General features: G+C 36.1%; 1 protein-coding gene across 1 annotated transcript in view; it reads right to left on the bottom strand.

The window, feature by feature from the left end:
- Nucleotides 1-12942, bottom strand: part of LOC108906289 (agrin-like) — an 83622-nt gene that overhangs the window by 27342 nt on the left and 43338 nt on the right. The window contains exons 6-13 of the mRNA XM_018709514.2: nucleotides 10736-10836; nucleotides 10379-10496; nucleotides 7144-7383; nucleotides 4027-4356; nucleotides 3292-3444; nucleotides 2978-3241; nucleotides 2349-2495; nucleotides 2161-2291 (exon numbers count right to left, since the gene is read on the bottom strand). Coding sequence (XP_018565030.2) covers nucleotides 2161-2291; nucleotides 2349-2495; nucleotides 2978-3241; nucleotides 3292-3444; nucleotides 4027-4356; nucleotides 7144-7383; nucleotides 10379-10496; nucleotides 10736-10836 — 1484 coding nt within the window. The remainder of the gene's footprint in view (nucleotides 1-2160; nucleotides 2292-2348; nucleotides 2496-2977; nucleotides 3242-3291; nucleotides 3445-4026; nucleotides 4357-7143; nucleotides 7384-10378; nucleotides 10497-10735; nucleotides 10837-12942) is intronic.

Here is a 12942-nt window from a genome sequence, read left to right as displayed (position 1 = left end):
AAAGGTAAGCTAACTCCCAAATTATTTCTCTATATTGTTGGCAAAAGGAGAATTGAACATGTTCTAAATGACCAGCTTAGAATTTCTTACTAGCTAACTCCCAAATTATTTCTCTATATTGTTTTCAAAAGGAGAGTTGAACATGTTCTAAATGACCAGCTTAAAATTTCTTACTAAAAACACAAGCAAGTGCGAAAAAATCGCGTTTGTAAAAACATAGATGTACATAGTTTGTTTTCTTGGATAATATGAGTCATGCTTTTTGGAGCCATACTGAATCTGAAAACTAATTAGATAAGGTAAAATTTGTTATCAAAATACGATTAATCTCTAAAATATCGCTTAGCAAACTCCACAAGATTTAAAGGTACCCAGTTCTAATTTGATACAAAATGGTAGGTACTATTTCATGTGTAAACGTTATACTGAAAATAAATAAATATAATGTAAAATAGAACAATTTTTTTTTGAACAGCTTTTTTCTTTTAAAAGTTCTGAACATGCTGCTGTTATAAATTTAACACCACATGTCAAATTGTTCATGTAATCGCAAGTATCTGTTGTTAAAAGAATTATCAAAATTATAATTAAGTATATTAAACAATCACAGTCCTCAATTATATACATTTTATGTTAAAAATACTGGCCATTTACAAAGTTGACACATGTTAAATTGTATAATGTAATTGTGGTCGAAATGTATGTCGTGGAAGAAGTTCTCCAAATCTAAAGTGTGAAATAAAAAGTGAATCAATTATTATGTGCAGAAACTAAAAAAAGATAGCAGATGTATACTGTTTCCTGGAACTCTTCGCAATGATGACGCATAAATCACAAATTGACCGTTCATCGGATATTATCACTTGTATAAATCGGTCTGATAATTTGAACGGTAAGCGATGAAACAGTGGTATTGGTTACTTTAATATTGTTCCCTTGCAGAAAACTGTAATCATCCAGGTAAGCTACCTGATCTCATACTATCAAATTAACTATACTTATAGGTTTAACTTATTTATCCAAGTGTTAATATCTTATGAACGACTACACTGTACTGGTGATTTGACAGTATTCTATTAGACCAGGGCGCATCTGTCGAAATATCCCACTTCTTGGATGTAAGGGGGAAAGCTAATTTTTGCTGAAATACCGTCAGTACAACTCACATAATAAAAGTGTAGATCCCTAGATCTGGGCGAGGTCCGGAACATTTTCAGAATTGCAAAAATGTTTAAAAAATTTTAAAAATACCTATTTTATCTGTTTTTTACTTATATCTTGGAATCTATGCATTTTGGAAGAATATTGAAGAGGAAAAAAAGTCTTAGAATTGAATTTTGCTCAATAATGCTGGGAGTCAAAAATCTTAAAATTCATTACCGATGTTGCAAAATAGCAATAATTGATGAAAAAAAGGCAAAATAATCAAGTTCTTTGGATAATTTTTTTTAAATATTTTAATTGCTCCGAGGGAAATCTAATTTTGGTAAAAAAAACTTCAGAATATATTCTAAATATATATAATAATATGCATATATAATTGTAAATTTTTTAATGAAATTAGTTAAATTTATTCACATTTGTGGTATTTTCGGCAAACTTTTAGAAACATTTGTTAGATTTTTGCGTAATTGATAGATTTTAGCCATTTTATGGAATTAGGAATTAAATTTCTGGCGCATATTTGTAAATATTTTGACAAATTTGTTAAAAATTATTATTTTTGTCACATGCTAAGGATTTGATAAGTATTGAATAAATTTTAGCATATATATGTATATATTGATTCACTTTATGCACATTTGAGATATTTTCTGCAATCTTTTGTCACATTCGTGAAAAATTATACTTAATAAATCTTAGTCCATTTCTTTTATGAATTAAGGAAATACATTTCAACTACGTAAACCAGACAAATTTTGGCACATAAGTAATAAATTTTTTGTCGAATTTAAGAAAAATTCTTTAATTTTGTCACATAAATTTTGGCCAATTTTTTGCCAGATTCCGTATATCTATGACCTGTCGCTTTGCCCGCACTGTATAAAACAAAGCCGTTAATATTCGGAAATCTTATCCGGTTCGAGAGATATAACGGCGGAAGGTTATCAAACGAAACCCGACATTTCCAACTGGCTGACATGTTTTACTAAAACATACTTGAACTTCACCGTCTTCAGGGCATTTCGCGTGACATTCGCACATTGCGAAGCCCCCTCGTTCGATGCACGCCGCCCCGAAGTAACACGTCAATTCCTTGCACGTCGTTGGAGGCGACGTCGTGAGATCCGCTGCAGAAGATTCCATTATGTAAAATAAGCGTAAATATATTAATTCCCGTCACCTACCTGACATACAGCCATTGGGACCCAAAATTTTATTGTGACTGGTGCACACCGTACACTTCTGGCCCTGGACTCCGGGTTTGCACACGCAGCGGCCGGTCATCTGCTCGCAGTCGTCTCGGACCGATCCGAACGTGGAACACCCGCAAGCTAAACCAAGAGCACAGTTAATTTTTTTTAAATGTTGTACCTTAACTGACTAAAAATTATATCTGTAGTATATATTTCTATTGTTGAGTGTTTTTTTCAGGTTCACAATACAGGGTGTTAATTAAGCAAGCGATTCTTTGAGTGATTTTAAGTCAAAGCGGTTATATTAACATGGGTCCGCAAATCGATAGTTTTCGAGAAGAAATAAAAAAAAAAATATTTTCAAAAATTTCTCTAAAAATCCACTGAATTCGAATATAAATATGTGTACCAGTGGCGGAGATACAAGGAATTACTGTCACTAAAAACACTGGAATTTCGACGCCACTGGATACCTATATTCCAAATTCTGCTTCTGGCCGTGCACGTGCACAAGATGCACATGGTCGGCTTACATTTACGGTTAATTTTCTTAAGTAATTTTCTCGAAAACAGAAGCGTTTAGATTCGTTACTACTATTAAATAAAAAAAACAATCTTACGTATACAACCACGATATCCCGAAGATATTTTAGGCAACCCCCAATACCCCGGCTCACAACGATCGCACTTTTCTCCTCCAACACCTGGGCGACATCTGCACTGCTTGGTTTCAGGATCGCAGACCTCAGAGTAGGACCCGAGTTTGTTACAGCCACACAGTGAGGGGCACCCGCTGAAATTCGGTCCTTGCGCCACATTTTTCCCGTCGGGGCAACAACCGTACCAACTGTCCTCGCAGCTTTTCTTTTCGATGAAGTTTTGGTCTGCAAGAACTTTGATTAGCGCTTTATTAATGAAGGTTTAGAAGGACAACCTTTTCGGCAACACCGCGAGAAGTTTGACGTTTGGTGGCAGTAGCTGCCGGAAGGACAGTCTTGTCGGAAGGGGCCGTTGCCGCAATCCAGTTCTCTTCCTGTTGCGGGATCCGTTAAGGGCTTCTCTCCCTTGCACGGCTTTACTTCCATCCCTGTTTTAAAATGATTGTCAGCGGCGCTTTTGGCACTGTAGCCTCAAAATTTAATTTTCTCTAAAGCTTTGTGTTATATACAAGGTGCAACAATCGAATTTTATGAACTCATATAGTTATCTATCAGGAATAAGTTTGCGGCTGAGTTGGACCCGCCCAGATATGCGTACTAGACATCGGGATGATATCGCCTTAAAAGGCATTTGGAAGCAGCCTAAATAATTATGGCAATGGCCAAAGGCTGTAAAAACACGCGACTAAAGATGCTTTAATATAGTCCTGTTTCTCTCACCCGCAAACTTATTCCTGTCGACGTGTACTTTACTAATTTTGCCAGTTAACTTTGCGGATGGGATACATTTCCTCCAGAGAAAATCAAATTTGAGCGGGCTGTAAAGGAACGCAAAGAAAAGGGGTGCACGATATCGGTTAAAATGATGAAATTTCAGCGCACAAGAGTCTTTTACGGACGGGTAAACCGCCCAATTTAAAATTAATGCACAATCAGAGGGTTAGAAGCCGTGAAAGTACGTCACCCGCTCTTAGATATTAATAAAATTAGTGATGTTAAGTTAATCAAACCTTGGCAAAGATCAAGTGGCCTCAACCGCAACTCTTCCTGCCTTTGACAGGCATCCATCTTCATGGCGCACAGCGAGCTGTAAGTTTGCAGGTTCGACGCGCACACCGGCTTGGCAGACAAAGCGGCGCTAGCACAGTCGAATTGGCAGGTGCAGCGCGGGAAATGGTCCGGTCCTAGCTCGCAGGTTGCCTCGAAGTCGCAGTGGATGTCCCTGCAGGCCTCCTTTTCCGTGTTGCCACCGTCGGGGATGATGTTGTCAGGTGAGGCGGGTTCTACGTCCGATCCCGTTGCCATGTTGTTAGTTTGGGCCGTAATGGGAGTAAGAGTGGCTGAAGGATTAATATGTTACTACGCTAATTTGTTACTGGGGATTAGATTTACGGAGGTTCCGGCGTTTCGTCGATTCCGGGCCTTAAGGCTGGTTTACACGGGAGCAATACTACAAAATGTGTATGACATGGGTCCTAAGCCCAATTGTTTTCGAGGGAAATATTATTAAAACTCCAAGTTGATGTACGAATGAGGTTACCCACCATCATTGTTTTCAAAGGACGATCCTTTATTTTAGGATATTGCACCATTAGGTATCAAGGGACGATAACTGACCGTTAAAAATTTAAATAAAAATAAAATGAAATAAAGGATACCCCATTAGTATCTACAATTATTATTGAAATTATTTTATATAAATTTTATATGTTATTTAATTTTAAAATCTCGTATTACCTATTTCCTGTTTATATCCAATTAAGTGGGAAAAATTATTTTCCAATCGGACTTATAGGCATATCGCCCATTAAACAGAATATAGTTGGTTCAAAGTACATGTAAAGAATTACATGGACATGTAGTTAGATACTAGATGACTTTCACTGAGAGCCATAAATCGAACGTCTACTTATAATTGATCTAAACTGCGAAATATTTTTAAATTTCCGAAGAATCTACTGTAAAATAGTTCTTGTATTGTAAAATTGAATTTTTTTTATACAGGGTGTGTCAGAAAGAATGGGTCAACACTAAGCTGGAGATAATAGACACCAAAATATTATGTTTGAGCATGCATTGAAACTTTTAAATGCAAATAACTTAGAAACCGATAAAGTTAGGCGACCTAAATAAGAGTACATTTTTTATGTAGAATTGAACGTTCTTTTAGATTTTTAAGCATAGCTCAACAGAAAAAAAATGTTTTGATTTACCTAACTAATACGCCGAAACTAGCGCCCTCTAGGAGCAACGTCAAAATAAGCTTCAAATTCGTAATTTTCACACCAAAAAAACCAATACTACCAATTTTCAGAGTCATGCTATTAAAACTTTCTCAATTATTGAGAAATTTCAAAATAAAATTTAAACCTTGGACACCCTGTATTTCTTAATATAATAAGGCATGATGAGCTCAAACATAATATTTTGGTGTCTAGTATCTCCAGCTTATTGTTGACCCATTCTTTCTGACTCACCCTGTATACATGGTGCTCAAAAAAATGTACGAACCCCCGATAACTTATTAGGATTAAGTCCTATCTAAAAAAAACAGATAAAAGAATATCAATAAACTAATATGCTGGTGACCTTGGATTTGATCTTGATCTAAATTCTAAAGCTTCAAGGTCAAACCAAGGTTAACTTGAAAATATTAAATGGAACACCATTTTATAAGTCGGCAATTGATAAAATGACAAATTTTAAGTCCGGACAAGTCAAACTCATTTTTCTTTTATCAACACTACAAGATCGAATTGTGGAGTAGATGGTGACCTTGCATTTGACCTTTATCACAAGTTCAAGGTCAAACTAAGGTCAACTTATCAAATGGAATACTATTTTTTATGTCAGAACCAATATAGCTTCAAAAATTTGTCAGGATCTGAGATCAAAGAATTTTTCCGGGATGCCCTAGATAAAATCCAAGGTCATCATCTAATTTGACATTCAAAATCCTACATATTTTGCTAGAAACATTTTCCGCCACAATTCAATCTTGTCGAGATGTTGAGAGAAAATTAGTTCGACCTCCAAATTACCAGCAAGGACATATCGGAAAAATGTCCTTCAAGTAACCTTGGTTTGGTATTGGAATTTAGTGTCAAATCCAAGGGCACCACAGTATTGATTTAATGACATCCGACAACTTTTATTTGAATTTTTTTGGTAGGACTTAATTCTGAAAAATTTTGGGGTGGGGGATCTGGGTTTTTTTGGCACAACGTTGATACTTTTCGGATCTTTTTCAAGAAACAATTAAAAAAAGTTGAAAATAAAACAACCACATGCGAAGTATTAACATGAAATATTTAAAAAATCAGTTAATTCAGAAAAAAGAGCTGTAAAAAGTTAAAATTTGACCGAGTAGTTTACTTAATGAAATTCTTTCAATTCGATAATGATAATTGGCTTTTTCTTATATCCCAGAAGAAATCAATTGTTCAGACTTTAATAGTTTAGCTCAAATCAAATTGCAAAAAAGAACACTAAAAGTAAATGGTCTTATGGTTTGAGGCAATGTTTAATCAAAAAATTACTTTGACGTTATTAAAAAAATGAAATCTACTCGAAAACTTTTTCAACTGTCACTTTTTTTCTAAAAAACTTGTTTAAAATAGTTTCTTTTTTTCTGACTCATCAGCATTTCCTGAGAGAAATTTGGTTAATTTAAAACGAACTGAAGAGCTGTATTGATTTAATAAAAAATTTTAAATTTTTTGAAAGAGAACAAGAAAAAAGATTTTAAAAAATCATGATAAAAGAATAATTACTCTATTTTAAGTAGTTCTACAACTTATTCTCGTGCACCAATATTATTTTTGATATTAAATATGAGAAATTAATTACATTCTAGCTTTAATTACGTCGACTTTTCTGCGTCTTAAATATATCCATCTGACGTAATTTGGCTGTGATCCGCTGTCGCTTGTCGCCGGAGTGTAAACCGGTCTTAACACCCGTGGATCGCGGCGTGTCGCGAGCCCTGATATTTGCACCTTTGATATAAATACAAGGCAGCATTGTCTTGCGTCATTTTAAAGTTCGCATAGCTCCGGTTGTTAATGAGATTCATTAGTCGGTCGCTCAGCAAAGGGAGGAGGGGAACATGACAAGTTGGAACTTACTGCTGAAAGATCCAGCCGCCGGAAACCTCTCCCGACAGTCCCCGTAGAACACGACACTCAAAGGGGGTGAACTCCTGGGTTGTAAACACATCGCTTTCTGTAACTCACACTCGTTTGGATATGTCATCATGTTTGATGCACACACTGGCTCGTCCCCGGATCCCTCGCAGTTCGTGGGGCATACACACTCGCCCGCCTCGCAACGGGCTCCATATTTGCACTCGACTCCTTGACATAAATCTAAAATTGTTTGCCCTGTCAATACGCTTATGTAAAATTCACCGTTTCTTCGCATCTATATTCCCAATAACATCTCCTTTCGCAAAAATAGAAATCTAATCCTAACGAGCTGATTGGTGTTAGCTCTTTTGTTTACCCCAGTCGTAAGTGACGAGCTACTGAGGCAGTGCTGCGATGCTGCTAGTCACAGGAAATAGAACGGGAAGTACAGGGTCTACCAAGTAACCTCGCGGTGTAGAGGAGATCAAAATAACACTAACATTTAATCAATGTTCCTCCCAATGGAGGTATTGGGCCTCAAAGGGGTACCTAGGGATTTACGTTTTGGGTTCTAACTTTATAACCATTTCGATGAAATTTTGGTGTACCTAGTGTATTATACAGGATGTTAGAAGATTGACTGCCTTAATTTTAACAGAGGATATAATACATTAAAATAAACAAAAAAAACTTTATATGACTTGGGTCCTAAACCTAACCATTTCCGAGAAAAAAATTATCACTTGATGTACAAAAGTTCGATTAATTAAGGAATATTGACATAACTGCATGCATATAATACCTTAAAATACAATGTTTATCACTTTTTTGAACATCTTTATGCTTAATTCTAAAAAATAATTAGCGTTGTAATAAATCTAAAATTTGCTAAAATTCATATCGAGCAATGCGACAACGGCGCGGCGATTAACACGAGGTACTAAGCTGTCCAGTAATACGCATTCAGTTGGTGTTGGTATCTGGAATTGGACCGTGTCGGAGTGTCTTGAAACAGTAGTTTACATTTTTTCCGTAGGACAAGTATGCCGCGTGCACACGTGATGTGCATCAGCACTATTGTCACGTTGTGATGAAACTCGCCAAAATTAATACTCGCTCTACTTTGAAAATTGTTAATCTTGTAATATACAAATTTTGTTCATTTATGGTTATTCTATCTCATGCTAAAGTTATGGCAGTCATACTTCTTACAACCAGTTTTTTACTATTACAAAGTATCCAAAAACACAAGGTGTCCCGTCCCGTTTTGGGGTGGGTGAGTGAAGAACTCTTGAAAAATATAATGAGAGTATCTCATATAACCTTTCTTCATTAAGGTTGCATTTTCGAGATATCTTGAGTATTATGACGCACCCTGTATACAGTAATTAGGTTCTTCAGTTATATCCCTCAAACTAATCGTATCCACGCCACCGCTGTTGGGAATGAAATGGTTTGCACGCTCCATGAAACAGTTGATATTTCGTGTTCGTGTGGTGCATTTTGGCATATTTACCTTTCCCCTCTAATCGATTTAAAAATAATTAAAAAAAAACACCCTGTATCACGGAAAAGCAACATTAAAGAGGAAAACGATGTATGAACTACCCCACTATTTTTCCAGGAAAAAGTCACCCCCCAGGTTTTTTTGTACCTTCTCTGAGAAAACTACTCTCTGTTCTTTGAGGAAGGTACTCTTCATTTATTTCGATAAAATAAATGAGTATCGAGATGTACCGAATTTTGAAACGATCGGCGTCTACAACTATATATTCTTACACATATCTTTGATCGTTGACCATAGCTTAAGAGAAACTAGCAAAAGATGTAAAATAAACATTTATGAAATGGAAAACGAGAAAAGGGTAAATATCAGTTCGGCAGGTGTTCAAAAAGAGGTCTACACACTTCCTCAATCCTGTGTTACTCTCTTGTGTTGAGTAAACGAGTTATTTGGATGAATCCACACAGAAAAGTCTAATGGATATAAGTCGGGTGATAAAACAGGTCGGCCTCGATCCAATTTAAATTTAAAATAAGTATTAGGTAAGTGATCATATTGATCATACATTAAAAATTGTGCTGGATATTACTTGCAAGGGTAACCACCCTTGCATTTACACTCTTTGCAACCGAAGGGGAAATAGGCGAGCGGTGCACCCCTAAAAAGACGCAAGTAGATAAAATAGGCGGGTTCTGGAGCGGAAGTGACGTCACATGTCCAGCGTCCATCAAGCTGCAAGAAGTGTCATGGCGCCATGGAAGTGATGTCACATGACCAGTTGGCGGTAAATTTAAAAAAAAATCAATCACGACAAGGGGAGATCAATGACCAGCATTGCGTCATTTTTATCTGGTATTGCATCATTCGACGCCATGTAACGTCACTTCCATGCCGCTATGACACTTCATGCAGCTCGATGGACGCTGGCCATGTGACGTCACTTCAGCTCCAGAACCCGCCTATCTTATCTACTGACGCACAAAAAAACGAGTGGACCGACCACAGAGGGGGGCCAGGATGAAATCTTTTCTAATCGCTATATTACGTTGTTGCGAACAAAATACCTTAATGACATTTTTCTGTATCGATGGTCAGTAATTTGTTATTAACAAAAAACTTGCAAAATTGCGATAACTTAAAAAATCGATATGAAAACATTGGTTATGTATTTTCGACAAAAATAAGCACTTTTTAACTCATGTGATTTTTTCGAAAAAAGCTTTGTTTTCGAGCTACGAGCGATTTAAGGTCGAAAAATAACCAAAAGTCGACATTTTCAGTTTATGTTTTCTCGGATTGTTCTGGAGCTTTTTTAATGTGTCTTGTTCGAGGTTACTCACTGAAAGTTATATTTTAATATTATATATTTTTCATCCCTGCGTCTTTTTAGGGGTGCACCGATACCTAAAATACTTTTTATAATTTTCTTCATGTTTTAAAAAAAATGAATACTAAATGTTTCGTTGAAAGGAGGTGGAGACATTCACATCCAACTAACGATTATTGAACTTCTTGCGGTTTTCACATACATTCAGACCCACCCCAGCTTAATTAATTTTAGTTATAATTTAGGCGTAGGTGTAATTCCACGTGAATTCATAGCGCAAATTGATTCCACTGATGCGAGAGGAGCATTTTGGGGCGGTAATATAGATTAACTTAATACCTTTAAAATCTTATCGGTGTATATATTCACTACAACCATTTAGGCATTAGTAGAAAAGGTCTTACCGCAGTTCCCTTTGTAGGCTAAAAGGATATATTGTTTCGTTTTGCAGGAGCCGGCCCTCAGTTCGCATTCGTTCGCGTAAGTCACTCCATCCGTGCCGCAGACTGTACCATTGGTGAGCTGAGGGAACAAATGCGTTTGACTATCTTGCACTAACCAACACTAATACGTGTACCGAAGCGGAATATAAATACGGGGTTTCAATAAATCCGTACGTGATTCAAATGCATATAGGCCATTCCGAGGGAAATGCTTTTTTTATTTAATGTCGCGACCTGAACGGCCGAATGCCCGAACCACGGAGGACGGGAGCCAACCTGGGCTTAACGGGGATGATTTTTGCTGGTGCATGCACTTACCTTGGGGTCCGTGCAGGACTGGGGGCAGACGCAACGCCCCTCTGTCGCGCCGTCACTCTCGCAGATGGAGTAGAAGTCGCACTTTTTGTTCTCGCAGCCATCTGCAAAACACAAAGGACATCGTGCCTAGACACTTTTTGTATTTCGTAGTCTGGGGCGCGTACACGCTTATATCTTTCATGAAAAAATAATACTTGAGTATGTTGTCACTAATTATAATTGATTTGTTTATTTGTGTAGATGTCGCTGCACATTTCATCAATATTATTCGGGATTCTATACAGGGTGTCCCGGTACTTGATACAAAAAAATCGTGTACAAATAGATGAGGTCAAAATAATATCAGTTCTTCATATAATTTTTTTTCATACGGGCCTTCGTTAACAAGTTACGGGCCCTCAAAGGTGAAAGTTTAAAAGTTATTTTTATTTACAATCGCGAAACTATTAATTTCAGCATGTTGCAAATTTGGTGATCGATAACACATGCGTACAACAGCTTGTTTTTGATGTTGTAAGTGAAACTTCATTATGCCCAGAACGCCAGGGACGGACTATGCCCAATGGTTAACAACCCAGAAGTTTTATATGGATGACAATCGCAATCTGCCTGTATCAAAAATAAATTTCCTGAAAAATTTGCCAATGATAATACCCTCTGGTTCAACTCGGTAAAATTAATAGTTTAGGAAATATTTGTGGTTTTACGTCGAGTGGCGCCTCCACCATTTTTTGAAATTTTTAATTGGAAATAATTACTATGCTAGAACCGTACATATTTTTAAAATAAAAGCCTAGAAAATCTTACCATCTCGTTCTCCAGACTTTTAGTGTAGTTTAGTGTACGCAACCCCAGTACAGACAAGGGATTAATAGCTTAAGAATTAATTTCCACTGTGATAATATTAGACATACCCCAAAAATGCTTTTTCGTGTACAAACAAATAACATTCATAGACTTAGGAAGTGCGTGGAAGGTGCTCATATTGAAAATGTATTTCGATAGTTTTCTTTCTTTTAAATAAATTTTTTAACTTACTTTAACTTCTTGTTTTTTTTCTATTTATGTATGTGTAAAGTGTGTTAGTGAAAATTACATTAGCAGGCAGTAAGATTTTCTAGGCTCTTATTTTAAAAATATGTACAGTTCTAACATAGTAATTATGTCCAATTAAAAATTAAAAACAAAAATGATGGAGGCGCCCTCGATGTGTGACATAAAATCTCAAATATTTCCTAAACTGTTAATTTTACCGAGAGAGGGTATTATCGCTGGCAAATTCTTCAGGATGCAGGGAGATTGCGATCGTCATCTGTGCAAAAATTTTGGGTTGTTAACCATTGGGTATAGTCCGTCTCTGGCGTTCTGGGCATAATGAAGATTCACTTACAGCATCAAAAACAAGCTGTAAGCATGTGCTATCGATCACCAAATTTGCATCATGCTGAAGTTAATAGTTTAGAGACTGTAAATAAAAATAACTTTGTAATTTTCATCTTTGTGGGCCCGTAACTTGTTAACGAAGGCCCGTATGAAAAAAAATTATATGATATTATTTTGGTCTCATCTGTTCGTACTCTTTTTTTTCAAGTACCGGGACACCCTGTATACAGCTAAGAGAGAATTTGAGTAAATTTCAAGATACAAGCAAATGTTATTATAAAATACAGTTATTAAAACGTGAAACTATATCTTATCCATGTTCTGAACAATTTTATTCTTCTTTTTAATTTCCGATTTCAAGCTACAATGTGTGTTGCATTCCAAGGTCCCCAGATAAAAGACGCATATTCAAGTTTTGATTTAATGAGAGCATAGAAGAGCAACATTAAAACATTTTTGTTATTTAAAACCGACAGACTGTCTTATATTATAACCCAAGTTTGTATCACACCTTTTACGTGCTCATTATTTATTATCAAAAACAATTCCAATTTCTTTAACGTTTTAATATGGCGTTAAGTATTTAAATGTTAATAAAAAGAAGTATTGATATTTGTTTTTTAGTGAATTATTTTATAGTATCGATCCCATTTCGAATCAACGTTACAGTAAAGTTTAATGTAGAATGCATACAACATACGTCTAAATTTTCAATAATATCATTTATAAACAACATAAAAAGAAGCGGTCCCAAGACAGAACCCTGAGGCACTCCAGATGTTACATATATCGACATTCAACATATTTTATTATTCCACCACATA

Source organism: Anoplophora glabripennis, unplaced genomic scaffold (genome assembly GCF_000390285.2).
Source record: "Anoplophora glabripennis isolate ALB-LARVAE unplaced genomic scaffold, Agla_2.0 scaffold32, whole genome shotgun sequence".
Lineage (NCBI taxonomy): Eukaryota > Metazoa > Arthropoda > Insecta > Coleoptera > Cerambycidae > Anoplophora > Anoplophora glabripennis.
This window is presented reverse-complemented; position numbering and strand designations above follow the sequence as displayed.